General features: G+C 47.0%; 1 protein-coding gene across 1 annotated transcript in view; it reads right to left on the bottom strand.

The window, feature by feature from the left end:
* YTHDC2 (YTH domain containing 2) overlaps positions 1–26971 on the bottom strand; it is a 229445-nt gene that overhangs the window by 69964 nt on the left and 132510 nt on the right. The window contains 3 exon segments of the mRNA XM_030193495.1: positions 9688–9814; positions 17074–17346; positions 17433–17552. Of these exon segments, the coding sequence (XP_030049355.1) occupies positions 9688–9814; positions 17074–17346; positions 17433–17552 (520 nt within the window).

The following is a 26971-nucleotide window of genomic DNA, read 5'->3' as shown; positions in this document are numbered from 1 at the left end:
TTTTATGGGAGACTTGGCAGGTCTGTCTTGGGTGGGTGGGTGGAAAGAAGGGGATAGAGAGAGAGACACAGGATGGAAGAATCGGGAGGGGGGGTAGACAGATGGAAGGATGGGGAGAGAAAGAGGGAAAACAGATGGAAGGATGGGGAGAAAAAGGGAGAGATGGATGAATGGATGCAGAGAGAAAGGGGAGAGACTGGAAGGATGTGGAGAGAGAAGGGACACTGAACAGAAAAGGGCAGAGAGATAGAGAGACACTGGATAGAAGGAGGGGGAGAGAGACATTAGATGGAAGGATCAGGAGAGCGGGTAGATGGGTGGAAGGATGGGGAGAGAAAGAGGGAAGACGCTGGATGGAAGGGTACGGAAAAAATGGAGACACTGGATGGAAGGATGCAGAAAGAAAGAGGGGAGACATTGGGAGGGGGGTCCTGAGACCTGGGAGGAGGGGGAGAGGGAGGGGGTCCTGCGACCAGAGATGGAGGGGGGGAAGTATCTCTGTCACATACACACTCTCTCTCTCACAGTCAGTGTCTTTCTCTCTCTCTCTCTCTCTCACACACACTGTCTCTCACATACTCTATGTCTCACACTGTATCACATTCACTCTCTATGTGTCACACAGTCACTCTCAAACACTCTCTAGATCTCATACACTCTCTCGGTCTCACAGAGAGTCTGTGTATCGCACACATACTCTCACACACTCTCTCTCTCTCACAGACACACTAGAACCCACACACACACACACACATTCACTCTCTCTCTCTCTCTCTCACACAGTCACTCTCACACACACTCTCTCTCAAACATACACACTCCAAGGAAAACCTTGCTAACGCCCGTTTCATTTGTGTCAGAAACTGGCCTTTTTTACTAGTAGGAATATAATGGGCATCTCTATCACAGGGCTCACCACACTCACCTATACTCTTCAACTTAATGATGAGTCCACTAGCCAGGTCCCTTCATCTATGCTGACAACATTACAATATTTATCCCTTTCAAAAATGATCCACCAGACAATACTCCCAAAATCACGAGCAGCATGAAAACTATGGAATCCTAGGCATCAGCCTTTAAGCTAAAACTGAATAGGGAAAAAAACACACTGCCTGATAATCTCATCTCCATACAATATGAAATTATTCACAACCATCAATGCCTTGGGCTCAACCCTCCCCATCTCAGACAAACTGAAAATTCTAGAATCACCATAGACCAAGCCTATACTTCGACAACCAGGCTTGCCGATACAACAAAGAAATTGTTCCACAGAATGTGGAAACTTAAAATGTATAAAACAGTACTTCCCAATTCTGCATCATGATCCAATCAACGGCCCTTGCAAATGCGGACTACTGCATGGAATCTATGCAGGATGCAAGGACAAATCCTAAGAAATTAAAACAGCACGAAATACACCTGCTAGACTCATCTTCAGAAAACAACTGATTCGAAAGCACTAGACCATTACTCCAAAAACTACGTTGGCTACCAAAGCATACATATCCTTCAAGATCTGCTCTATGGCCAACACAATAATCTTTGGCCTCTCACCAGGTTACATGGCCATCCTAACAGATCTACCAATCTGTAACACAACTAAGTCCACGAGATCCTACCTTACCATCCACTTCCCTAGATGCCAAAGGCATTAAATACAAATCAATGCTTCCAGATTCTCATACATGTGCACCAAACTTTGGAACACACTTCCGAAAGACCTAAACCGGAACCTACCTTTACGGTATTCTGTAAGCCACATTGAGCCTGCAACTAAGTGGGAAAATGTGGGATATAAATGTGTTAAATAAATCATTAGCGCGCGCTAAAAAGTTAGCATGTCTCCAGCGCAAAAGGGCCCTTTGTTTTGTAAAATTTCCTTGTTTGTCCACAGTAACATCTAGGGACAAGTTGAAGCAATATTTGTTGGAAATTTTGAATACTCCTGAGAACAATATTCCGCCTTTTTCACAAATGTATTATTTGCCATCTAAACTTTCAGATTGTCAGGATGCTGATCCTAATGTGTCTAATGTGTTCAGCAATACTGAAGTCTTCAGATACTGACTCTGTCACTGCAGCTACTTTCTTGCTATGGTGGCATTAATTCCTGATAAAGACTAGCTGTTGAGATCAGGCAGCCTTTTTGTCTACCAAATGTATATCTGGGGAGCATGAATTGCTCCATACTATTCTTAGCTCTCATTGAAATGTTTAGCTTCTCAGTAGTGTCATACAATATTTCCCCTGAATTCTGTTATTTTTCTTAAATATCTCCTCTTTTGAAGTCTTGGATCCAATATATGTGAACATGAGTGATATTTTTCTTTTTTTAAGTTCCTATTATATTTCTGTTACTGGATATTTTCATCATCATTTTACTGTACAAGTAGAATTTGCTTGGTAATAATTTTGAATCTTTATAAATTAAAAAACAACAACATCATCATCATCAAACAATAAAAACTGCAACTGGTATCTGCAGAGATGTCAAGTTACCCAGATTCAAAAGGAAATTTGTCCTGTCCTGGTTTTGAAATTATATCAATAACCAAACAAATGGGGTAAGAACATTCAACTATAATGTACTACTATACAAAAAATATATATGTTCTCAACATAAATATATAGAAGCTATTCAGTAAAGAATGGAAGGAAAAAAGCCTCAAAGGCACTATAGACCCTCAGAGCTGAAACACTTATAGGCATAAAACACCATCCATTTAAAGTCACTTCAAACTGTTCTCTTTTTAAACAAAAAATATTTTAACTTAGCTGAGCAATTGCAGAGTGGATGCCAACAAGCCTTTTTTTTGTGTTTGTTATAGCGCTCCTTAGTAAATCCATTGACCAATGGTGGACAACATTAGCTGCTTCAGGGTCAGTAATCTATAATAGCTCCACAGAATCAGCTGAGCCTTTGAAACTCAGCCAAAGCGAATGCTACATACCTGTAGAAGGTATTCTCCGAGGACAGCAGGCTGATTGTTCTCACTGATGGGTGACGTCCACGGCAGCCCCTCCAATCGGAAACTTCACTAGCAAAGGCCTTTGCTAGTCCTTGCGCGCCGATGCGCACCGCGCATGCGCGGCCGTCTTCCCGCCCAAACCGGCTCGTGTTCGTCAGTCCCATATGTAGCAAGACAAAGACAAGGGAAGACACAACTCCAAAGGGGAGGCGGGCGGGTTTGTGAGAACAATCAGCCTGCTGTCCTCGGAGAATACCTTCTACAGGTATGTAGCATTCGCTTTCTCCGAGGACAAGCAGGCTGCTTGTTCTCACTGATGGGGTATCCCTAGCCCCCAGGCTCACTCAAAACAACAAACATGGTCAATTGGGCCTCGCAACGGCGAGGACATAACTGAGATTGACCCTAACAATTTATCCAACTAACTGAGAGTGTAGCCTGGAACAGAACAAACATGGGCCTAGGGGGGTGGAGTTGGATCCTAAACCCCGAACAGATTCTGAAGCACTGACTGCCCGAACCGACTGTCGCGTCGGGTATCCTGCTGCAGGCAGTAATGAGATGTGAATGTGTGGACAGATGACCACGTCGCAGCTTTGCAAATCTCTTCAATAGTGGCTGACTTCAAGTGGGCTACCAACGCTGCCATGGCTCTAATATTATGAGCCGTGACATGACCCTCAAGAGCCAGCCCAGCCTGGGCGTAAGTGAAGGAAATGCAATCTGCTAGCCAATTGGATATGGTGCGTTTCCTCACAGCCACTCCCCTCCTGTTGGGATCAAAAGAAACAAACAATTGGGCGGACTGTCTGTTGGGCTGTGTCCGCTCCAGATAGAAGGCCAATGCTCTCTTGCAGTCCAATGTGTGCAGCTGACGTTCAGAAGCAGGAATGAGGACGGGGAAAGAATGTTGGCAAGATAATTGACTGGTTCAGATGGAACTCAGACACAACCTTTGGCAAGAACTTAGGGTGAGTGCGGAGACTACTCTGTTATGATGAAATTTGGTGTAAGGGGCCTGGGCTACCAGGGCCTGAAGCTCACTGACTCTACGAGCTGAAGTAACTGCACCAAGAAAATGATCTTCCAAGTCAAGTACTTCAGATGGCAGGAGTTCAGTGGCTCAAAAGGAGGTTTCATCAGCTGGGTGAGAACGACACTGAGATCCCATGACACTGTAGGAGGTTTGACAGGGGGCTTTGACAAAAGCAAACCTCTCATGAAGCGAACAACTAAAGGCTGTCCTGAGATCGGCTTACCTTCCACACGGTAATGGTATGCACTAATTGCACTAAGGTGAACCCTTACAGAGTTGGTCTTGAGACCAGACTCAGACAAGAGCAGAAGGTATTCAAGCAGGGTCTGTGTAGGACAAGAGCGAGGATCTAGGGCCTTGCTGTCACACCAGACGGCAAACCTCCTCCATAGAAAGAAGTAACTCCTCTTAGTGGAATGTTTCCTGGAAGCAAGCAAGATGCGGGAGACACCCTCTGACAGACCCAAAGAGGCAAAGTCTACGCTCTCAACATCCAGGCCGTGAGAGCCAGAGACCGGAGGTTGGGATGCAGAAGCGCCCCTTCGTCCTGTGTGATGAGGGTCGGAAAACGCTCCAATCTCCACGGTTCTTCGGAGGACAACTCCAGAAGAAGAGGGAACCAGATCTGATGCGGCCAAAAAGGAGCAATCAGAATCATGGTGCCTCTGTCTTGCTTGAGTTTCAACAAAGTCTTCCCCACCAGAGGTATGGGAGGATAAACATACAGCAGACCCTCCCCCCAGTCCAGGAGGAAGGCATCTGATGCCAGTCTGCCGTGGGCCTGAAGCCTGGAACAGAACTGAGGGACTTTGTGGTTGGCTCGAGATGCAAAGAGATCTACCAAGGGGGTGCCCCAAACCTGGAAGATCTGGCGCACTACTCGGGAATTGAGCGACCACTCGTGAGGTTGCATAATCCTGCTCAGTCTGTCGGCCAGACTGTTGTTTACGCCTGCCAGATATGTGGCTTGGAGCACCATGCCGTGACGGCGAGCCCAGAGCCACATGCTGACGGCTTCCTGACACAGGGGGCGAGATGCGGTGCCCCCCTGCTTGTTGATGTAATACATGGCAACCTGGTTGTCTGTCTGAATTTGGATAATTTGGTGGGACAGCCGATCTCTGAAAGCCTTCAGAGCGTTCCAGACCACTCGCAACTCCAGAAGATTGATCTGCAGATCGCGTTCCTGGAGGGACCAGCTTCCCTGGGTGTGAAGCCCATCGACATGAGCTCCCCACCCCAGGAGAGACGCATCCGTAGTCAGCACTTTTTGTGGCTGAGGAATTTGGAAAGGACGTCCCAGAGTCAAATTGGACCAAATCGTCCACCAATACAGGGATTTGAGAAAACTCGTGGACAGGTGGATCACATCTTCTAGATCCCCAGCAGCCTGAAACCACTGGGAAGCTAGGGTCCATTGGGCAGATCTCATGTGAAGGCGGGCCATTGGAGTCACATGAACTGTGGAGGCCATGTGGCCCAGCAATCTCAACATCTGCCGAGCTGTGATCTGCTGGGACGCTCACACCCGCGAGACGAGGGACAACAACTTGTTGGCTCTCGCCTCTGGGAGATAGGCACGAGCCGTCCGAGAATCCAGCAGAGCTCCTATGAATTCGAGTCTCTGTACTGGGAGAAGATGGGACTTTGGATAATTTATCACAAACCCCAGTAGCTCCAGGAGGCGAATAGTCATCTGCATGGACTGTAGAGCTCCTGCCTCGGATGTGTTCCTCACCAGCCAATCGTCGAGCTATGGGAACACGTGTACCCCCAGCCTGCGAAGTGCCGCTGCTAGTACAGCCAAGCACTTCGTGAACACTCTGTGCGCAGAGGCGAGCCCAAAGGGTAGCACACAGTACTGGAAGTGACGTGTGCCCAGCTGAAATCGCAGATACTGTCTGTGAGCTGGCAGTATCGGGATGTGCGTGTAGGCGTCCTTCAAGTCCAGAGAGCATAGCCAATCGTTTTCCTGAATCATGGGGAGAAGGGTGCCCAGGGAAAGCATCCTGAACTTTTCCTTGACCAGATATTTGTTCAGGGCCCTTAGGTCTAGGATGGGACGCATCCCCCCTGTTTTCTTTTCCACAAGGAAGTACCGGGAATAGAATCCCAGCCCTTCTTGCCCGGATGGGCGGAGAGTTCCTCTGCAAGTACCTGCTTGTGCTGGAAGCTGTAAGACTGAGCTCCCGGTGGACAATTTGGAGGTTTTGAGGCCAAATTGAGGGTGTATCCTTGCCGGACTATTTGAAGAACCCACTGATCGGAGGTTATGAGAGGCCACCTTTGGTGAAAAACTTTCAACCTCCCTCCGACCGGCAGATCGCCCGACACTGACACTTGGATGTCGGCTATGCTCTGCTGGAGCCAGTCAAAAGCTCGTCCCTTGCTTTTGCTGGGGAGCCGAGGGGCCTTGCTGAGGCGCACGCTGCTGACGAGAGCGAGCGCGCTGGGGCTTAGCCTGGGCCGCAGGCTGTCGAGAAGGAGGATTGTACCTACGCTTACCAGAAGAGTAGGGAACAGTCTTCCTTCCCCCATAAAAACGTCTACCTGTGGAGGTAGAAGCTGAAGGCTGCCGGCGGGAGAACTTGTCGAAAGCGGTATCCCGCTGGTGGAGCTGCTCTACCACCTGTTCGACCTTCTCTCCAAAAATATTATCCGCACGGCAAGGCGAGTCCGCAATCCGCTGCTGGATCCTATTCTCCAGGTCGGAGGCACGCAGCCATGAGAGTCTGCGCATCACCACACCTTGAGCAGCGGCCCTGGACGCAACATCAAAGGTGTCATACACCCCTCTGGCCAGGAATTTTCTGCACGCCTTCAGCTGCCTGACCACCTCCTGAAATGGCTTGGCTTGCTCAGGAGGGAGCTTGCCCACCAAGCCCGCCAACTGCCGCACATTGTTCCGCATGTGTATGCTCGTGTAGAGCTGGTAAGACTGAATTTTGGCCACGAGCATAGAGGAATGGTAGGCATTCCTCCCAAAGGAGTCTAAGGTTCTAGAGTCTTTGCCCGGGGGCGCCGAAGCATGCTCTCTAGAACTCTTAGCCTTCTTTAGGGCCAAATCCACAACTCCAGAGTCGTGAGGCAACTGAGTGCGCATCACTCTGGGTCCTCATGGATCCGGTACTGGGACTCGATCTTCTTGGGAATGTGGGGATTACTTAAAGGCTTGGTCCAGTTCGCCAGCAATGTCTTTTTTAGGACATGATGCATGGGTACTGTGGACGCTTTCTTAGGTGGAGAAGGATAGTCCAGGAACTCAAACATTTCAGCCCTGGGCTCGTCCTCCACAACCACCGGGAAGGGGATGGCCGTAGACATCTCCCGGACAAAGGCCGCAAAAGACAGACTCTCGGGAGGAGAAAGCTGCCTTTCAGGGGAGGGAGTGGGATCAGAAGGAAGGCCATCAGACTCCTCGTCAGAGAAATATCTGATGTCCTCCTCCTCCTCCCACGAGGCCTCACCATCGGTATCAGACACAAGTTCACGAACCTGTGTCTGAAGCCGTGCCTGGCTCGACTCCGTGGAACCACGGCCACGGTGGGAGCGTCGAGAGGTAGACTCCCTCGCCCGCACCAGCGAAGCTCCCTCCGCCGACGTCATCGGGGAGCCTTCCTGGGAGGCGACCGCAGTCGGTACCGCAAGCGGCACTGATGTCGGAGACCTCACCCCGGGCAAGGGGCCAGCCGGCGCCTCACTCGACGGTACCGGTGGCGCAAGGACCCCCGGTACCGGAGGGGAAGGGTGCAACAGCTCTCCCAGGATCTCTGGGAGAACGGCCCGGAGACTCTCGTGCAGGGCGGCTGTGGAGAAAGACATGGAAGCCGATGCAAGAGTCGAAGTCAGAGTCTGTTCCGGGCGTGGAGGCTGTTCCGGGCTGTCCAAGGTGGAGCGCATCGACACCTCCTGAACAGAGGGTGAGCGGTCCTCCCGGTGCCGATGCCTGCTGGGTGCCGACTCCCTCGGCGACCCAGAGCTCTCGGTACCGACGCGGGAAGGAGACCGGTGTTGATGCTTCTTTGACTTTTTCAAACGAAGCATGTCACCGGAGCTTCCCGGTACCGACGAGGAGGACGTAGAATCCAGCCGTCGCTTCCTCGGGGCCGAGGCCGAAGAAGGTCGGTCTCGGGGGGGCTGTACCGCAGGAGCCCGCAGGGTAGGGGGAGACCCACCCGAAGGCTCACCGCCACCAGCAGGGGAATGGACAGCCCTCACCTGCATTCCAGACGAAGCACCACCGTCCGACGACATCAGCACTAGTGGAGGTCCCGGTACCGCCGACGCAGCCTTCCGATGTCTCGGCCCCGACGATGCAGAGGGTCGATGCCTCGATGCAATCGATACAGTCGCGGCCGAGGGCGGAGGTCTTGACGCTGTCGAAGTCGACGCACTCGATACTCCCAGTGCCGATGAAGAGCCCGAGAACAAAACGTTCCACTGGGCCAATCTCGCTACCTGAGTCCTTTTCTGTAAAAGGGCGCAAAGACTACAGGCCTGCGGGTGGTGCCCAGCCCCCAGACACTGAAGACACGACACGTGCCTATCAGTGAGCGAGATTACCCGGGCGCACTGGGTGCACTTCTTGAAGCCGCTGGGAGACTTCGATGACATGGGCGGAAAAATCATGCCGGCGAAATCAAAACTCGTAATTGCGGTAAGGCACCAAAAGAGGGGGAGAAAAAAAAACTCGACCCGAGGCCTCAAAGGGGCCTACCCCGAAAACGAAAGAAAACTTATCGGAGCCAAAAACTAGAAATACGGGGAAGGGAAAAAGACCGTAAGGCCCTTCTCCGAAATCCTTTTTTTTTTTTTTTTTAAGAGTGAAAAAGTCAAAAGACGCGCAAGGGTCAACTTAAGGGGCGCGAACGGCGCAAGCACGACCGTACCGAGCGCGGACAAAAGAAGACTGATGAACACGAGCCGGTTCGGGCGGGAAGACGGCCGCGCATGCGCGGTGCGCATGGGCGCGCGAGGACTAGCAAAGGCCTTTGCTAGTGAAGTTTCCGATTGGAGGGGCTGCCGTGGACGTCACCCATCAGTGAGAACAAGCAGCCTGCTTGTCCTCGGAGAACTGTCCGGAGCTATTGTAAATCACTGACCCTGAAGCAGCTATGCAAAATGCTGGCCACTGTTGGTCAACAGAATTACTAAGGAGAGCTGTAAAAAAACAAAAAAGCTTATGGCATCCACACTGTATTGCACACCTAAGTTAAAATATTTTTGTTTAAAAAATGTACAGTCTGAAGTGACTTTTGAATAAACGATGAAAGGAAGGTTTTTTATGCCTATAATGAAGTGTTTCAGCTCCGAGGTTCTACAGTGCCTGGAGCTCTTTAAGGATTTTTGCTTCCATTTTTTACTGAATAGCTTCTATATAGTTATTTTGAAATTATATCTCCAATGCCCAGTGGTATTTGTAGTCCCTAATATAGGGACTACAGGTCCAAAAATCAGGGCTAAAAGCCCCATAATGCACCAAAATGGGGCTGTCAGAAATCCAGGGATGACCTAAATTTTTCCTGTAACTGTGATAGAGAATGAAGCTGTATAAAGTTTCATTTGTGTCTAGGTTTTTAGCTTACAATTTTGATTTGGATAAACCACTGACTACACACACCACGATGTTATTGCATATGCTTGCCTGCACTTTATTCTTTCTGAACAGTGAGTTACCTGAGGCTCGGAGCTGTCCAAGCAGTTGAGTTCTCATCCCAATGATAATTTCCATTGTAGCCTGAGACAGAAAGTTTTTCTCACAAAATGCCCTCTCCCAGCCATCACTTCGGGCCTTCTGCCATGCCTGCAGACAGAGAAAAGAAGAAATTACAAGAACTACTTTCAAAGTCACCTCAAAAGCACCATGGCATATTCTAGTAAAAACAGAAAGTGGTAGAAAATATTAAAAATGAACAACTGAAAACTTGGCAATCCAAGCTATATTACAGGGACACTGTCAGCATTAGCCAAACAAGACTGCAATCCCTCAAAAAAAAAAAAAAAAAACTTCCCCCATTGATTTCTCATCTCTTATTTAGTTCTGCTTTTGACATAGTCTTAATTTGAATGTTAGACATTTTTTTAACTTTTCAATAAAAATGTAAGTGTTTTATGTCCTGGGAGAGAAAGAGAGAAAAGGGAAAATGAGGGGTAGGAGAGAGAAGGTTGATCCTGGGTTTTACATGTAGGAGAAGGGACAGGTTGCACCAAGATGGAGTAGAAAGAAAGGAAATTCGCTCAGCACGTATTTCCACTGCCCTTCCCTCAAAATAAAGATGAGATGTGGGGCAGCAAGAGTACATAGCAAATGGCAAGTCAGTCCTGGTTTTAGAATCCCTGTTCTGACATTATGCAGCTCATGCAACTTGGCACCAATGCATCAAAAATCAAATAACTGTCAAAGACCTCATGCACAACACCCATGGGTATATTTATTCTTTTTCTTTTTAAAAGGAATTCAGTAAAATAAAAATGGGTACTAGCATAAGCGGTCGGTGGCCCAACTGTTTGGGGAGGCTAAAGGGGTGGGGTTAGGGGTGGGGCCAGGGGTGGAGCTTAAATCCATAATTGTCTGATAACACACAGAAAAAAATAAATAAATAAGTCACAATGAATACCTTTTATTAAATTTAGATATTAGATATGTATCATATGTGAAAGAATAAAGTGGTTGCTCAACTGCAAAACACTATGCACAACTTTGTGCAAAAACACACTCAGAACCTTACTGTACCATAAATATTACACTGGGCAGAACCTAATACACCAATATACCACCCATACGGAAAATGCAGACCGTCAACAATATGAAACAAGGGATCATATCATCACAATTCTCATGTAGAGCCACAAAACACCCTAATTCATGTTTAATGTGGGATAAAATGCCATAAATCAGTAAATAAATATAAACTTTGAATGTTGAGCACCTGATTCTCAAAGTGGACATATTCCAAACACTACAATGAAAATAAAATGATCTTTTCTACCTTTGTCTGATCATGCTGGCCCACTGTAACATCTTCCAAGATCAGGATGTTCTCCTTGGATAGCCTGTGTTGTCCAAATAAGAGAGCCCGTGATGAGAACAGTTTTGTCAACCACTGCAAATTTGTGATGCATGTACCCCGTGTGCTGGTCATGCCGCACTGCGATATCTGCTTTCCGCAACACTCCGACCTGCAAGCCTTTCACCGCCATGTAATCGGAGTCGGCGATGAGGCGGACCCGCACGCCCTGCCAGTGCAGCAGTAGCACGGTCCGCGCCAGCTGCGGGTTGGAGAAGGAGAAGATGCAGAGCTCGAGGCTGCGGCGGGCCGACAACAGGCGCAGCATGAGGCGGCTCAGCGAGCTCTCGGCATGCGGCAGGCCGCAGGTGCAGCGCAGGGGCCGGCTTGGCCGCAGCAGCGCTTCGGTGCACGTGGGTGACGCCGGGAAGAAGAGCACTTCGGACGCCGAGCACCGCTCTTGCCGCCCCCGCAGTACAAACAGCAGGAGCCGAGTGACGCTCTCCAGCCCCGGCGCCAGCAGCAGCGACGCCAGGCCCAGCGCCTTCCACGAGGCCGCAGTAGCCCACATGATCAAGATTGGGCTGGGGAGGCTTAGCCTATGGGTACTAGACATCAACAGCAAACTTAAATCCCTTAATCAGCTACAGTAGGATGGCCAAAAATGTATCAATATCTAATTAGCATATTTTCAAGATTTATCAACAAAAACAGACTGTTAGACATGATCTAAAAATGTAAATATATCCTAGCATTCAATTATTTACTATAATTATTACTGACACCTACTTAATATAACTTACTCTTGAAACTATTGTCATAGTATATCCGACAATTACCATTACAAGTAAATTTAATTTCTGTCCAGGGGGGAATCCAAGATGGCGGCAATACAGGAAGGCTGAGAACGCTCTTCCACTAAAGCTTCAAAAATCTCTTTTTCTCTCATAACGAGCATGCTGGAAGAGTAAGCTTAAGGGACCTCCTCTCCCGAAGCTAGAAGCTCCCTTACCTCGTCAAGCTTCTATCTCAGCCTATTTGGTGTCAACCCCGCATTCGGGCGTTTCCATTACCGGGGCGAGGAAGAGCCCCGGTCAGGACGGCAATTTTTCGCTCAGCCCGGTAGGACCAGCTACCCCTCCACTTCCACGACCAGATGTGGCAACAGTGCAGAGACTGCATACAAACGGAGACTCAAAGGGGAGGCAAGCCTCGCCGCAGGAAGTGGTTAATGGAAACACGGCTGAGGGCATTTCTCGACTCTCAGTGGAGGGGATCCAGCAATCCTTGAACATGGCATCGGGAGAGGCTATGGGAGAAGCTAGTCATTCCCAAGAAGAAATTTTCCTATGTGCCTCAGCGATTCAGCCACTGAAAAGACCGCAGGAAATATCACTGGAATCCATTTGGACTGCCCTTGAAACTCTGCATAAGGTTTGTTCTTCGGTTGTATCAGTGTCTTTAAATAATACTGTGCAGGGTAAGAGAAGTTAAGAAAGCTATTGAAAAATTTTCAACTAAACAAATTAAACTGGAAATGGACATGGTAAAAGTTCAAGAGAATCAAGCTCAGTTTGCAGGAGATAGATTACTTCTTCATCGTAAAGTGGAAAAGTTAGAGAATATGGCAAGGAACTTAAATCTACGTATACTTAATTTTCCATACTCAAGGCTTATAGCCCCAAGGGAAATGTTTCATTCTAAAAGAAAACTTTAAATATCAAGATCAATCTTTGCCACCCATCCAGAAGTTATACTATTTAAATACAAAAATGAAGCAGCAGGATAATCGAGAGCGACAGGAAGATCAAGAACAACAAGAAATATCTGAGGACATACTAGACATTTCTACATTTTTGGATCAGTCTAAAGAAGAAATTAAAACTAGGGCCACACTTCTGGTCTCTTTTGTATTCTTACAAGACACTTTATTGAAACTATCAGGCTTATTTTCAAAAGAGAAGGACGCCCATCTTTTGACACGAATCGGAAGATGGGCGTCCTTCCCACAGGGTCGCCCAAATCGGCATAATCGAAAGCCGATTTTGGGCGTCCCCAACTGCTGTCTGTCGCGGCGATGACCAAAGTTCCCGGGGGTGTGTCGAAAGCATAGCGAAAGCGGGACTGGGGCATACTTAACACATGGGCATCCTCGGCCGATAATGGAAAAAAAGAAGGGTGTCCCTGACGAACACTTGGCCGACTTTACTTGGTCCTTTTTTTTTTTTACGACCAAGCCACAAAAATGTGCCCTAAATGACCAGATGACCACCAGAGGGAATCGGGGATGACCTCCCCCTACTCACCCAGTGGTCACTAACCCCCTCCCACCCTATAAAAAAAATGTTAAAATATTTTTTCCAGCCTCTATGCCAGCCTCAAATATCATGCCCAGCTCCATGACAGCAGTATGCAGGTTTTAGTGGGTACTGCAGTGCAGACAGGTGGACCCAGGCCCATCCCCCCCACCTGTTAAACTTGTGGTAAATGTGAGCCCTCCAAAACCCACCAGAAACCCACTGTACCCACATCTATGTGCCTCCCTCCCATTCATCCCTAAGGGCTATGGTAGTGGTGTACAATTGTGGGGAGTGGGTTTTGGGAGGGGGGGGGTTGGGGGGGGCTCAGCTCACAAGGTAAGGGAGCTATGCACCTGGGAGCTTTTTCTGAAGTCCACTGTAGTGCCTCGTTGGTGTCCTGGCATATGAGGGGGACCAGTGCACTATGAATGCTGGCTCCTCCCACGACCAAAGGGCTTGGATTTGGTCGTTTCTGAGATGGGCGTCTTCGGGTTCCATTATCGCCAAAAATCGGGGCAGACCATCTCTAGGGACGACCATCTCTAAGGTCGACCTAAATGTGGAGATTTGGGCATCCCTGACCGTATTATTGAAATGAAAGATGGGCATCCATCTTGTTTCGATAATTCGGGTTTCCCCGCCCCTTCGCCTGGACATCCTGCGAGGACGCCCTCAGGAAAACTTGGGTGCCTCGTTCGATTATGCCCCTCCACATTAAAAAAAAAAATTCATCCTGAATTTTTGGGAGGGAAAGTGCCCATCTTTCCTGATATTTCTAAATGGATTCAACAAAGGAGAAAAAGATTCTTAGAGATGAAACAAGAGACCCTTGTACTAAATGCTCGCTTCCAGTTGCAATTTCCATGTAAATGTATTCTCTTCTTTAAAGATAAGAAATATGTGGGGTTTTTAACCTCTCCAACTGCGCAGTTTTTTTAATTCTCAGGGTAGCAAGGGAGGAGAACCAAATGTTTAGCTGATTAAGAGTAAAAGGGGTAACTACCTGTATCGTCTTCTTTTTGAATATTTTTTATATCCAACTTCCTTTGGACTTAATCTTGGATTCCTCTCACAATTGTGGACTAATTACTCAAGAAATTAACTTACTATTGTTACCTTTTTATTTGCTTTTTTTATTCAAATGTAATTTCCTCGGGTTCTTGGTGTAGTCTTTCAAAGATTATTGTACCTTTGTATTTAATTGAAAATTCATAAATAAATAATTAAAAAAAATTATTTAGGCATTTATAATCCACTTAACCATCAAGTTCAAGGCGGAGAACAATCACACATTATAAAGCAGGTACTTTCTCTGTCCCTAGAGGGCTCACAATCTGGTTTTTGTACCAGAGACAATGGAGGGTTAAGTGACTTGCCCATGATCACAAAGAGCAGCAGTGGGAATTGAACCCACAATGCTGCCACTGCACTAACCATCATGCCACTCCAAGATTAAAACAAATGTCTCTAGTGCTAGTTAAGTTTCTTGTTACACTAAGTATAGGAAACCGTTCTGAACACCAGTCCAGACAACACATTCTCAGATGCTAGGAGATATCTCCTTTCCTGTACCTGAACAGGAAAGGTGAGGAGACTATACAGTCTAAGTTCTGATCTCTCTAGCTTTTTTTTCTGCCGTTTTAAACCCAATTCGTGTGTTAAAACCAGGTTTGGCTTAGTTTATTTAAAAATCTGATATACCACTTAGCCAATAGGTATATATACATTTTTGTTTGTTTGTTTTTAGTACCTATGCATTTTATCCTTCATGTTTAGAATGGTTTTACCTCTTATATTTAATCCATACACATATATATTTTTTCCTCCTTCCCACCAGCTCATATTAAGACTCAGTCCTGCATGCTTTTTGTGCACCAGAATTACTCTTTGTCAGGCTAACGTCAGGCTCAGAGGAATGTGTTATATTGTAATGCTTCCTTTTTTATACTGTTATCTACAAAGTGTGATCTTATATTTTATTGTACTTAGTTGTATACAATTTATACATCACAGTTTCTGTTTTAAGTTTTTCAGAACAGGCTTTTATGTTGTCTCAACTGAACCTCGGTATGTCTTTACCACTGCTAGATGATTTTTTTTTGCCTAGTTTTTTTAGTGTGTGTATATATATATATATATATATATATATATATATATATTATATACACACATATTCATATGTATTCCTCATGTCTGCATGTTCACATTTTTTCCATTTGGATTTATTCTGTGTTTTATATAGTTCATACCTGTGACCCCGGGTGGCTAAGCCCACCGAAACACAGCCCGTGTCTGGTCCGATTGCACTGGTGCTTCTAATAAAGATTTGAAGACATCATCCCCATTGCCATTTGTTAATCCTCTACTCCTGTTTTGACTTCACTTCTATATACATAGAGGCTCTGCTCCTGTCCTTTTTCTGCCCCCCTTTCCCTATGGATCATGACATTTGGTCTCATCCCATTCCTTGGGTGCTGCCTATTTTACTGTGTTTCTTTTTCCTCTTGTTTTATCGATCCCCTATTCCCCTCTTCTTTTCATCCCTATTTTGTCCTGTCTTTTACATCGTTTCTTGTTATGTGTTCCCCCTGAAACTATTTATTTTGATGTCATAAACCACTTCGATGTTACTGTATACTTTAGCGGTACATCAAATAACGCTGAACTTGAACTTGTATATAAAAAAATGAGCAGGATGAATCAAGAATATAGGGAACAGTTATTTATGTCTTCAAACTGTACCAAGACTAGAAGATAATCCATGAAAATCAGCACGTAGAAAATGTAAAACACATTCAAGAAAATGTTTTCACTCAAACAATCAAGTTGTGGAATTAATTGCCAAAGAATGTGGTCATGGTATCTAGCATAGCTGAGTTAAAAGGGTTTTGGACAAATTCTTAGAGAAGTCCACAAACATTTATTAACCAATTAGATCTCATTTATTTCTGGGAGAGAAATGAAAGGAATGGATTTATTCTCTAGCATCTGCTAGCTAGGTACTTCTGACCTGGCATTGCTTAGGTTCCCAGGTACTAGCAAACATTTCCCAATATCTGACTGTACAATCAACAATATAAATAATGGGAAAAAAAGGTAAGCTAGGGATAAGGAAAACTGAGTAAATTATATTTAATACATGTATAAACAAAGACAGTGGAACACCTTTTAGATTGAGGGAGCCAAACAAATTAGCGTCCACAGTTGCTGAATTTGAGTTGAACAAAAACTTGATTGGGCCACAGCCCTGTGGTCCACTTCGATCTGCTACCTATGCTTGTAAATACAAATTTTTCATTTTTGATCAAAAAAGTTGCTAAACTGATCTCTTTTCACCCAACAAAAGGGTTACCAAAACAGACCAACTAAATCTACCCACTGAGTCAGAGCTTAATTTTTAGTGGAAGGACATGGAATGCTATTCAGACTCCTGAGCAGCAAGAATGCTCTGCTGCAGCCCGTCTCCAACAAGGCAGCCTGTAGGGAAGAGGGGAAAAGTGAATCATGGACAGAACAGAGGGCAGTGACTAATTCCTAATCCACCACTCCCTTCTCCTGTAGGCATGTCCACCCTCAGCTCCACAATTCAACTTCATTTTTGAATACCAATAAAATCTTACACTGAGTTAATCAGAGAAAGAATCCTTGTGCAATTGTTAAATGATTTCCCCCTACTATTTCCAATCTGTCCCACAGATTAATACTGAAGCACTTTGAAAGCATAAAAAAAATTGCACAATGTAACAAGGAAGTACCTGGAAAGCTCTCAGAAGTGCCATGTGATCACTAAATGTCCCTGCAGTAAAACGTTTTCTGCACAGCATGGCTGCACGTTTTTGCGAGGCCTGCGTTGGTAGGACAAAGGGATCTCGATATGCCAGAGTACATGCAATGGTAAGAATGGGGTCCAAACACTTCAGAACAACAGCACACAGCACCATTTTGCCAAGGTGAGGCTCCACTGGCAAATCTGCCAGGTGATAGCCAAGTTCTGTTAGATCTTCCCAAGTATCCATGGCATCTATAGTCTAGGAACACAAGAAACAGCAAGGTTTACTGCACAATTTAGAGTAGAAAGCAAGGAGATTTTAATGAGATTTGTTTTTACACTCACCTTCAGCATCTGGACAGCATTTCTCACAATTAAAGTAGGAGGCGGTTCTGGGGCTTTCATTAGAAAATCTGCGATTGGGCAGTTAATAGGAGCTAGCAGTTTTGTGTGCAAACAAAGTTCCTATAAATTAAAGAAAATTAACTTATTAGAACATTCTCCTAGACTTTTTTTCTGGTTCAAAACATAAAATATTAAATGGTTGAAATAATTCAAGACACTTGAGTTTAAAAATTAAGAATGAACACAATATCTGTTTTTTAAACTGTAATGGAGATAGCGAAGATACCTGCCTGTAGCAGGTATTCTCCGAGGACAGCAGGCTGATTGCTCTCACATGTGGGTCGATGTCCGCGTCAGCCCAGGAATCGGCAAATTTTTGCAAGACTCTTCTGGCGTGCGTGCAGCGCGCACTGTGCATGCGCGGACTGATTTCCCACCTGTCACGTGAGCACTTTTCCTCAGTTAAATCCAAAAGCATATAGAGAAATAAATAACTCCAAAGGGGAGGTGGGCAGGTTTGAGAGATCAGCCTGCTGTCCTCGGAGAATACCTGCTACAGGTAAGTATCTTCGCTTTCTCCGAGGACAAGCAGTCTGCTTGTTCTCACATGTGGGGGAGGGGGGAGGTATCCCTAGCACCCAGGCTCACTCAAAACAATGAACATTGGTCAATTGGGCCTCACAACGGCGAGGACATAACATAGATTGACCTGAAACCATAAACAACTAACAGAGTGCAGCATGGAACAGAACAAAAATGGGTCTAAGTGGGTGAAGTTGGATTCTAAACCCCCGAACAGATTCTGCAGCACCGACTGCCAAAACCGACTGTCGCGTCGGGTATCCTGCTGAAGTGATGATGTGAATGTGAATGTGTGGACTGATGACCACATTGCAGCCTTGCAAATCTCCTCAATGGAGGCTGACTTTAAGTGAGCCACTGACGCAGCCATGGCTCTAATATTATGAGCCGTGACATGGCCCTCTAGAGTCAGCCCAGCTTAGGCATAAGTGAAGGAAATGAAATCTGCTAGCCAATTAGAGATTGTGTGTTTTCGATGGCAACTCCCCTCCTGTTGGGATCGAAAGAAACAAACAACTGGGCGGACTGTCTGTAGGGCTTTGTCCGCTCCATGTAAAAGGCCAATGCTCTCTTGCAGTGCAAGGTATGTAAACTGCTTTCACCAGGGCGGGTATTAGAAAGGGGAAAAAATGTTGGCAAGACAATTGACTGGTTCAGATGGAACTCCGACACCATCTTCGGTAGGAACTTAGGGTGCGTGCGGAGGACTACTCTGCTATGATCAAACTTGATATAAGGTGCATGCACTACCAAGGCCTGAAGCTCACTAACCCAACGAGCTGAGGTAACAGCCACCAAGAAAACGACCTTCCAGGTCAAGTACTTCAGATGGAAGGAATTCATTGGCTCAAAAGGAGCTTTCATCAGCAGGGTGAGAACGACGTTGAGACCCATAACACTGGTGGAGGTTTGACAGGGGGCTTTGACAAAAGCAAACCTCTCATGAAGCGAACAACTAAAGGCTGTCCAGAGATAGGCTTACCTTCTACACGGCGATAAGAAGCACTAATCGCACTAAGGTGAACTCTTACGGAGTTGGTCTTGAGACCAGACTCTGATAAGTGTAGAAGGTATTCAAGCAGGGTCTGTGTAGGACAAGAAAGAGGATCTAGGGCCTTGCTGTCACACCAGAAGGCAAACCTCCTCCATTTAAAAGAGTAAGACCTCTTCGTGGAATCTTTCCTGGAAGCAAGCAAGACACGGGAGACACCCTCTGAAAGACCCAAGGAGGCAAATTCTAAGCTCTCAACATGCAGGCCATGAGAGCCAGAGACTGGGATGCAGAAGCGACCCCTCGTTCTGGGTGTTGAGGGTTGGAAAACACTCCAATCTCACACGGTTCTTCGGAGGACAACTCCAGAAGAAGAGGGAACCAAATCTGACGCGGCCAGAAGGGTGCAATCAGGATCATGATTCCACAGTCTTGTTTGAGTTTCAGCAAAGTCCTCCCCACCAAAGGTATGGGCAGATACGCATATAGAAGGCCTGTCCCCCAATGCAGGAGAAAAGCATCTGACGCTAGTCTGTCCTGGGTCTGAAGCCTGGAACAGAACTGTGGGACTTTGTGATTGATCTGAGTGGCAAAAAGATCCACAGAGGGGGTGCCCCACGCTCGGAAGATCTTGCAGACTACGCCCATGTTCAGTGACCACTCGTGAGGTCGCATTATTCTGCTCAATCTGTCGGCCACACTGTTGCTTACGCCTGCCAGATAAGTGGCTTGGAGAAACATGCTGTGAGAGCAAGCCCAAAGCCACATCTGGCCAGCTTCCTGACAAAGAGATCGAGATCCGGTGCCCCCATGCTTGTTGGTGTAGTACATGGCAACTTGATTGTCTGTCTGAATCAAAATAATTTGGTTGGACAGCCGATCTCTGAAAGCCCTTAGAGCGTTCCAGATTGTCCACAATTCCAGGAGATTGATCTGAAGACCATCTACATGAGCTCCCCACCCCAGGAGAGATGCATCCGTCGTCAGCACTTTTTGTGGCTGAGGAATTTGGAATGGACGTTCCAATGTCAAATTGGATTGAATCGTCCACCACTGAAGAGAATTCCGAAAGTCGGTGGACAGATGGATTACATCTTCTAGATCCCCCGCAGCTTGACACCACTGGGAAGCTAGGGACCATTGAGCTGATCTCATATGTAGACGTGCCATGAACTGTAGAGGCCATGTGACACAAGTCTCAACATCTGCCGAGCTGTGACCTGTTGGACGCTCGAACCATGGACATCAGGGACAGAAGGTTGTCCGCCCTTGCCTCAGGAAAAGCTCGAGCTGTCTGAGTGTTCAACAGGGCTCCAATGAATTCCAATTTTTGGACTGGGGTGAGATGGGACTTGGGATAATTTATGACGAACCCCAGTAGTTCTAGCAACCGAACAGTCATTCGCATGGACTCCAGAGCACCCTCCTCCGAGGTGCTCTTCAACAGCCAATCGTCGAGATAAGGAAACACCTGCACTCCCAGTCTGCGTAGCGACACACTCTGGGCGCAGACGCCAGGCCAAAAGGCAGTACACTGTACTGAAAGTGCTGTATTCCTAGCCAAAATCGAAGATATTTCCTGTGAGTTGGGAGTATCGAAATGTGGGTGTAAGCATCCTTTAAGTCCAGAGAGCATAGCCAATCGTTTTCCCGAATCATGGGAAGAAGGGTGCACAGGGAAACCATCCTGAACTTTTCTCGGACTAGAAATTTGTTCAGGGCCCTTAGGTCTAGGATGGGACGCATCCCCCCTGTTTTCTTTTGCACAAGGAAGTACCTGGAATAGAATCCCAGCCCTTCTTCCCCTGGTGGAATGGGTTCGACTGCTTGGGCCTGTAGAAGGGCGGAGAGTTCCTCTGCAAGTACCTCTTTGTGCTGGAAACTGTAAGAATGAGCTCCCAGTGGATAATTTGGAGGTTTGGATTCCAGATTGAGGGTGTATCCTGACCGGACTATTTGAAGAATCCACCGATCAGAGGTTATGAAAGGCCACCTTTGGTGAAAAAATATCAACCTCCCCCCGACCGGCAAGTCGTCCGGCACGGACACTTTATCTGAGGCTATGCTGAACTGGAACCAGTCATAAGCCCATCCCTTGCTTTTGCTGGGGATGTTGGAATAATGTATTGTATTTTACATGCATTGCCTGTCAGCTATTATTTCTCTGTGATTACTCTGTGACCTCTGATGTGAATTTCCTAGAGAGGTCACACCCATGCAACTTCCTGTGGGGGTTAGGCACAGCACATGGTGCTCATGATCTCTCCTAGCTGAGAGAATCTATGGTGGTGTGAGCATCCATTACCATCTAAGCACATGGAAAGAGCTGATAATCCAAATGTATAGTATTATGTATATATAAGCCTGTCTGATTATAATCTAACTACAAACTGTGAGTAAACAGATGTTTTGTTACTTCAACTTTAAAGTGACTCAGCAGTGAATTATTCTGGGGTGTATGAGAGAGATGAAGAAAAGAAATTAACATTTCTAAAGCTGAAGCTGTGTGTACTAAAATCTGCTAATTATTTACTACAAATAATCCAACAGGGGAGACGCAGGAATGTACCAACGCCTAGCATAGGAATAGGGAGCACTCCTCTTCCCGCCAAAAAAACTCCTAGATGAGCAGGTAGTAGCAGAAGACGCCCAGCGGGAGAGAGAATCCATAGAATCATTGTCCTTTTTGAGCTGGTCAACCAGATCCTCTACTTTCTCACCAAAAAGGTTATCCCCCCAGCAAGGAACATCCGCCATCCGCTGCTGGACCGAATGATCCAGGTCAGAGACACGCAGCCATGAAAGTCTGCGCATCACTATACCTTGGGCAGCGATTCTGGATGCTACATCAAAAGTGTCGAAGGTACCCCTGGCCAGGAATTTCCGACATACCTTCTGATGCCTGACCACCTGGCAAAATGGCTCGGCCTGCTCTGGAGGGAGCGCATCAACCAAGCTAGACAGTTGCCTCACCGAGTTCCACAAGTGGATGCTTCTGAAGAGCTGGTATGTCTGAATTTGACAGCGAGCATAGCGGCCTGAAAAGCCTTCCTCCCATAAGAGTCCAAGGTTCTAGATTCTCTGCCTGGGGGCGCCGAGGCATAGTCCCTAGTACTCTTGGCTCTTTTGAGAGCAGAGTCCACCACCATGGAATTGTGAGGTAGCCAAGACTTCATCAATTCAGGTTCCCCATGGATCCGATATTGGGATTCAGTTCTTTTCAGGATCACGGGGTTAGACAGAGGGAACGACCAGTTTCGCATAAGAACTTCCTTCGGTACATTATGCAAATGAGCCATTGCAGCCTCTCTAGGTGGAGAAGGATAATCCATGGCCTCGAGCATCTCAGCCCTGGGCTCATTGTCAACCTCCATAGGGAAGAGAATAGCCGCAGCCATTTCCCGGACAAAGGAGGTAAAGGATAGACTCTCCGGTGGAGACAGTCTCCTTTTTGGTGGAGGGGAAGGTTCAGAAGGAATCCCATAGGACTCGTCAGAAGAAAAGAACCTGGGATCCTCCTCTTCCTCCCACGAACGCTGATCTTCAGTATCAGACAAGACATCTCTCAGAGCAGTCCGAAACTGAGCCTGCCTCGACGCCGAGGAACAACGTCCTCGATGGCAGTGCCGAGAAGTCGACGCCCGCCTGGACTCCGGTGAAGCTTCCTCCACCGACGTCAAAGGGGTGTTGACCTGACACTGATGCCACAGGCGGCACCGAGGTCAGGGACTTCACCACAGGCGAAGGGCCAGAGACCGCTGTAGCCAACGGTACGGAAGGCGCAAGCACCCCCGACACAGAAGCAGACTGGCGCAGTAACCCTTCCAGAAGCTCTGGAAGCAGGGCCCTGATTCGCTCATCGAGAGCCACCATCGGACAAGGCTGCGGGGTCGGTATAGGAGCCGGTGGCAGAATCTGTCGAGGCTCAGAAGCAAGTATCAGGCTGCTAGACCGATGCATCTGCACCTCCCAAGACTGAGCTTTTTATCTTTCCCCCTAAACCAACCTCTCCTCCTCCCCCATTCTCTATTTCTGTGGATAGCACTCTCATCCTTCCTGTCTCATCAGCTCGTAACATTGGGGTCATTTTCGACTCCTCCCTCTCCTTCTCTGCACATATTCAACAGACTGCTAAAACCTGTCGTATCTTTCTCTTTAATATCACCAAAATTCGCCCTTTTCTTTCTGAGTACATTACCAGAAACCTCATCCACACTCTTATCACCTCTCGCTTAGACTATTGCAACTTGCTTCTCACAGGCCTCCCACTTAGCCATCTCTCTCCTCTTCAATCTGTTCAAAATTCTGCTGCACAACTAATATTCCGCCAGTGTCGTTATGCTCATATTAGCCCTCTCCTCAAGTCACTTCACTGGCTTCCTATCCATTTCCACATACAGTTCAAACTCCTCTTACTGATCTATAAGTGCATTCACTCTGCAGCTCCTCAGTACCTCTCCACTTTCATCTCTCCCTACATTCCTCCCCGGGAACTCCTTTCACTGGGTAAATCTCTCTTATCTGCACCCTTCTCCTACACCACTAACTCCAGACTCCGTTCCTTTTATCTTGCTGCACCATAAGCCTGGAATAGACTTCCTGAGCCGGTACGTCAAGCTCCATCTCTGGCCGTCTTCAAATCTAAGCTAAAAGCCCACCTTTTTGATGCTGCTTTTAACTCCTAACTCTTATTCACTTGTTCAGAACCCTTATTTCATCATCCTCACTTTAATATTCCCTTATATCTTGTTTGTCCTGTTTGTCTGTCCTAATTAGATTGTAAGCTCTGTCGAGATGGGACTGTCTCTTCCTGTTCAGGTGTACAGCGCTGGTTACGTCTAGTAGCACTATAGAAATAATGAGTAGTAGTAGTATCTCCTGAATAGAGGGGGAGCGATCCTCTCAGCACCGACGCTTCTTGGGTGCCGAATTCCTCGACGCCCCGGAGCTCCCAGCACCGTGTGTCGAAGGAGAACGATGACGGTGCTTCTTCGCCTTCGCTCGACGCCCGTCATCGAAACTCCTCGATACCGATGAGGAAGACGTGGAATCCTCACGTCTCCTCGGAGCCAGGTCCGATGAAGGTCAGTCCCGAGGGGCCTGCATAACAGGAGGCATCGAGACAGGTGGAGACCCACTCGATGCCTCACTGCTCCCAGCACAATTTGGTCGTTCCGCAGCCATTACCTTCACGCCTGACGTCGATGCGTCCCTCGATGTCGAAGGACCGGACTGATCCCCAAAAAGCTTCTCTCGTTGGGCCTCTCGAGATGCTTGGGTCCATTTCTTCATGCGAAGACACAGACTACAAGCGACTGGGCTGTGGTCGGGCCCAAGGCACTGGATACACCAAGCTTGGGTATCAGTACCCGAGATAGTCCGGTTGCACAGAGTACAACGTTTGAAGCCGCTGGGTGTCTTCTATGACATGGAAGAAAAAACGGCGGAAGAAAAAACGGCTTCGGCAAAATCAAAAGACGCGATCGTGCCTGTTAAAAGAAAAAAGGGCATGAAAAGAAGGGAGCAACCCAACCGCGCGGCGTCGAAAAACAAAGGAAACTTAAAAAGGGGCAAAAAAGTAACGAAAACTAAGGGAGTTTTTTTTTCTAAACTGAAAATTCTACTACAAAAAAGAAAGAAATAAGACAAAAAGACAACATCAGAAAACTCTTTCCCGGGCCTGCGAGAAGCGGGGAAAAATATTTTTTGCTTGCAAAACTGCCGGTTCCCGGGCCGACGTTGACCCACACGTGAGAACAAGCAGCCTGCTTGTCCTCGGAGAATCACTGGTTCACAAAAAGTAGTGTCGCTTTAAACCCTTCTTTAAAAAGTTATAACTAAGTAAAAACCTTAGATTAACTGGTAAAAAAAACCCAAAAAAAACTCCAGAACCTGCAGCCTGGAACGCAAATAAACATTTAAAAAGATTCTTGGAAACAATGCCTCTCGGGCTTGGAAAACAAAAAGAGAAAAGACTTCATGTATTAAAGGATTTTCTCACCAATGGATAACATGCATGTGTGACAAAACAGTGGGTTTTTAAGCCCATAAAACTGCATTAATTAATTAATTCTTGAAGTGTATTTCTCCTGTTGGCCAGCAGGTGGTGTTTCCTTACTTTTCAGCTGTTACAGAGTGGAGGAGTGGCCTAGTGGTTAGGGTGGTGGACTTTGGTCCTGGGGAACTGAGGAACTGAGTTCGATTCCCGCCACAGGCAGCTCCTTGCGACTCTGGGCAAGTCACTTAACCCTCCATTGCCTGCCGCATTGAGCCTGCCATGAGTGGGAAAGCGCGGGGTACAAATGAAACAAAAATAAATAAAAAATAAAAATAGCTGTTTTTTCTATAGTCTAACAAAGGCAGGAAGTAGGATGCAGTACACTTTTAAAACTTGCTGTTTTGGGCTCTGATTGGCCCAGGAGCTCAAAACCATCTGGGATGTACTGGCTTTTACCCTAGTCTTAGCAAGGCAGAAGAGAGAGAAAGAACCCTTGACTGAGGCCCTATGAGCAGTTAAATTTGATAACTTGTGAGCAGTTATACTTCCTGAACTCCCCAGATACTATTGACATAGTAAACAAATATTTAGATAGTTTTATAATTGATCCATATTCAGTTACCTGCTATTGTTTTGCTGATTGCACTTTTTTCTGTCCACTATTCCAGTTCTGTGACAATAAACATTTTCAGTTATTGGCTCTGCCTGTCTGGACTAAGAATCCTGGTGGTTTGAGTGTCGGGTCTGTGGGTGCTTTCTAGAACTGTGGGACTACTGGGAAAGAGGCAGAAGTAACCTAGAAATCACAGAGGATAATTTGAGAGCGGGAGACTTGCTCAGAGGCAGTGAGACCCAGTCGGTGGAAGGAGGGCGCTAATGTAGAGCACATACCCAGGTGTAGGCAGACCTGAGCTGTGCTAGGATTAGACCCTCTAAGTGGCCAAAGGGATAACCCCAGGTGGGTGATAGGCGTTCCGTCACAGACCTCTCTTCTTTTTTTGTGGCAGTGTGGTGGGATTGTCAGGCTCAGTCCATGGGTGAGGGGCACCGAGTGGTTCAGAGTTTTTTATCTATAACCTGCAGACACAAAGCACAGTGAACAAGTTCAACACCAACAGGGTCCCTTCCCAGTTCATTTTTTTTTGGGTAGTGTTAGAAGATTAGCAGCATGCTGATGAAGACTGGTAGCAGAACTCAGACACCGGATATGCTCAATCCAAAACAAGAGCAACCGGATAACCTCAGTGAGGGGGAGCTGCAGAACTAACCTGTAAGGAGTTCTCCTGTGATGAGAGGAGACGCTTGTGGGCAGAGGCCTGTGAGTTAGCAGGGCCAAATGCCACAGCAGCTGAAATCCATCAGATCTACATGCTAGCGCGACAGCTGCTAGATCAAGAGCGATGGTGGCGAAAGGAACAGGAACAGCAGCATGAAGCGTAGGAATTCCAGCTTGGGCTTGAAGACTGGGAGCTCCAGCTAGAAATGGCTCATATCCAAAATGCAAGCCCAATCCCTGTGCCGAGGTCAGAAGCAGAATCCTTAGCCCGTATTGGGCCCAACTTGTTTGCGCAGCTTGATGATACCCGAGGTGACAGATAGACATCTAACTACCTTTGAAAAAATTTGCCCCCTCAATGAGATTCCGCAGAAAGACTAGGTGCGCCATCTTGGAAGAAAGCTCACTAGTAGAGCACTTCAAGCGTTCTAAGGACTTTCCACGGAGACATGCTCCCAGTTTGAGGAGGTGCGCAAAGCTTTATTCAATCATTATGCCATTACCCCCGAGACCTACAGAATAAAGTTCCGGACTTTGCACAAGGGGGCAGATGGTATTCACAAAGAGTTTATGATCCAGCTAAGATACCAGCATCAGCAGTGGCTCAGTGGAGCCGAGGTTAAAACCCTGGAGGACTGTCAAAACCTGATGGTCCTAGAGCAGTTTCTTCAGAGTTGTCATCCAGAGGTGAG

Source organism: Microcaecilia unicolor, chromosome 2, assembly GCF_901765095.1.
Source record: "Microcaecilia unicolor chromosome 2, aMicUni1.1, whole genome shotgun sequence".
Taxonomy (NCBI): Eukaryota; Metazoa; Chordata; class Amphibia; order Gymnophiona; family Siphonopidae; genus Microcaecilia; species Microcaecilia unicolor.
Note: the sequence above shows the minus strand (reverse complement) of the source record. Positions and strands in the feature narration are given on the sequence as shown.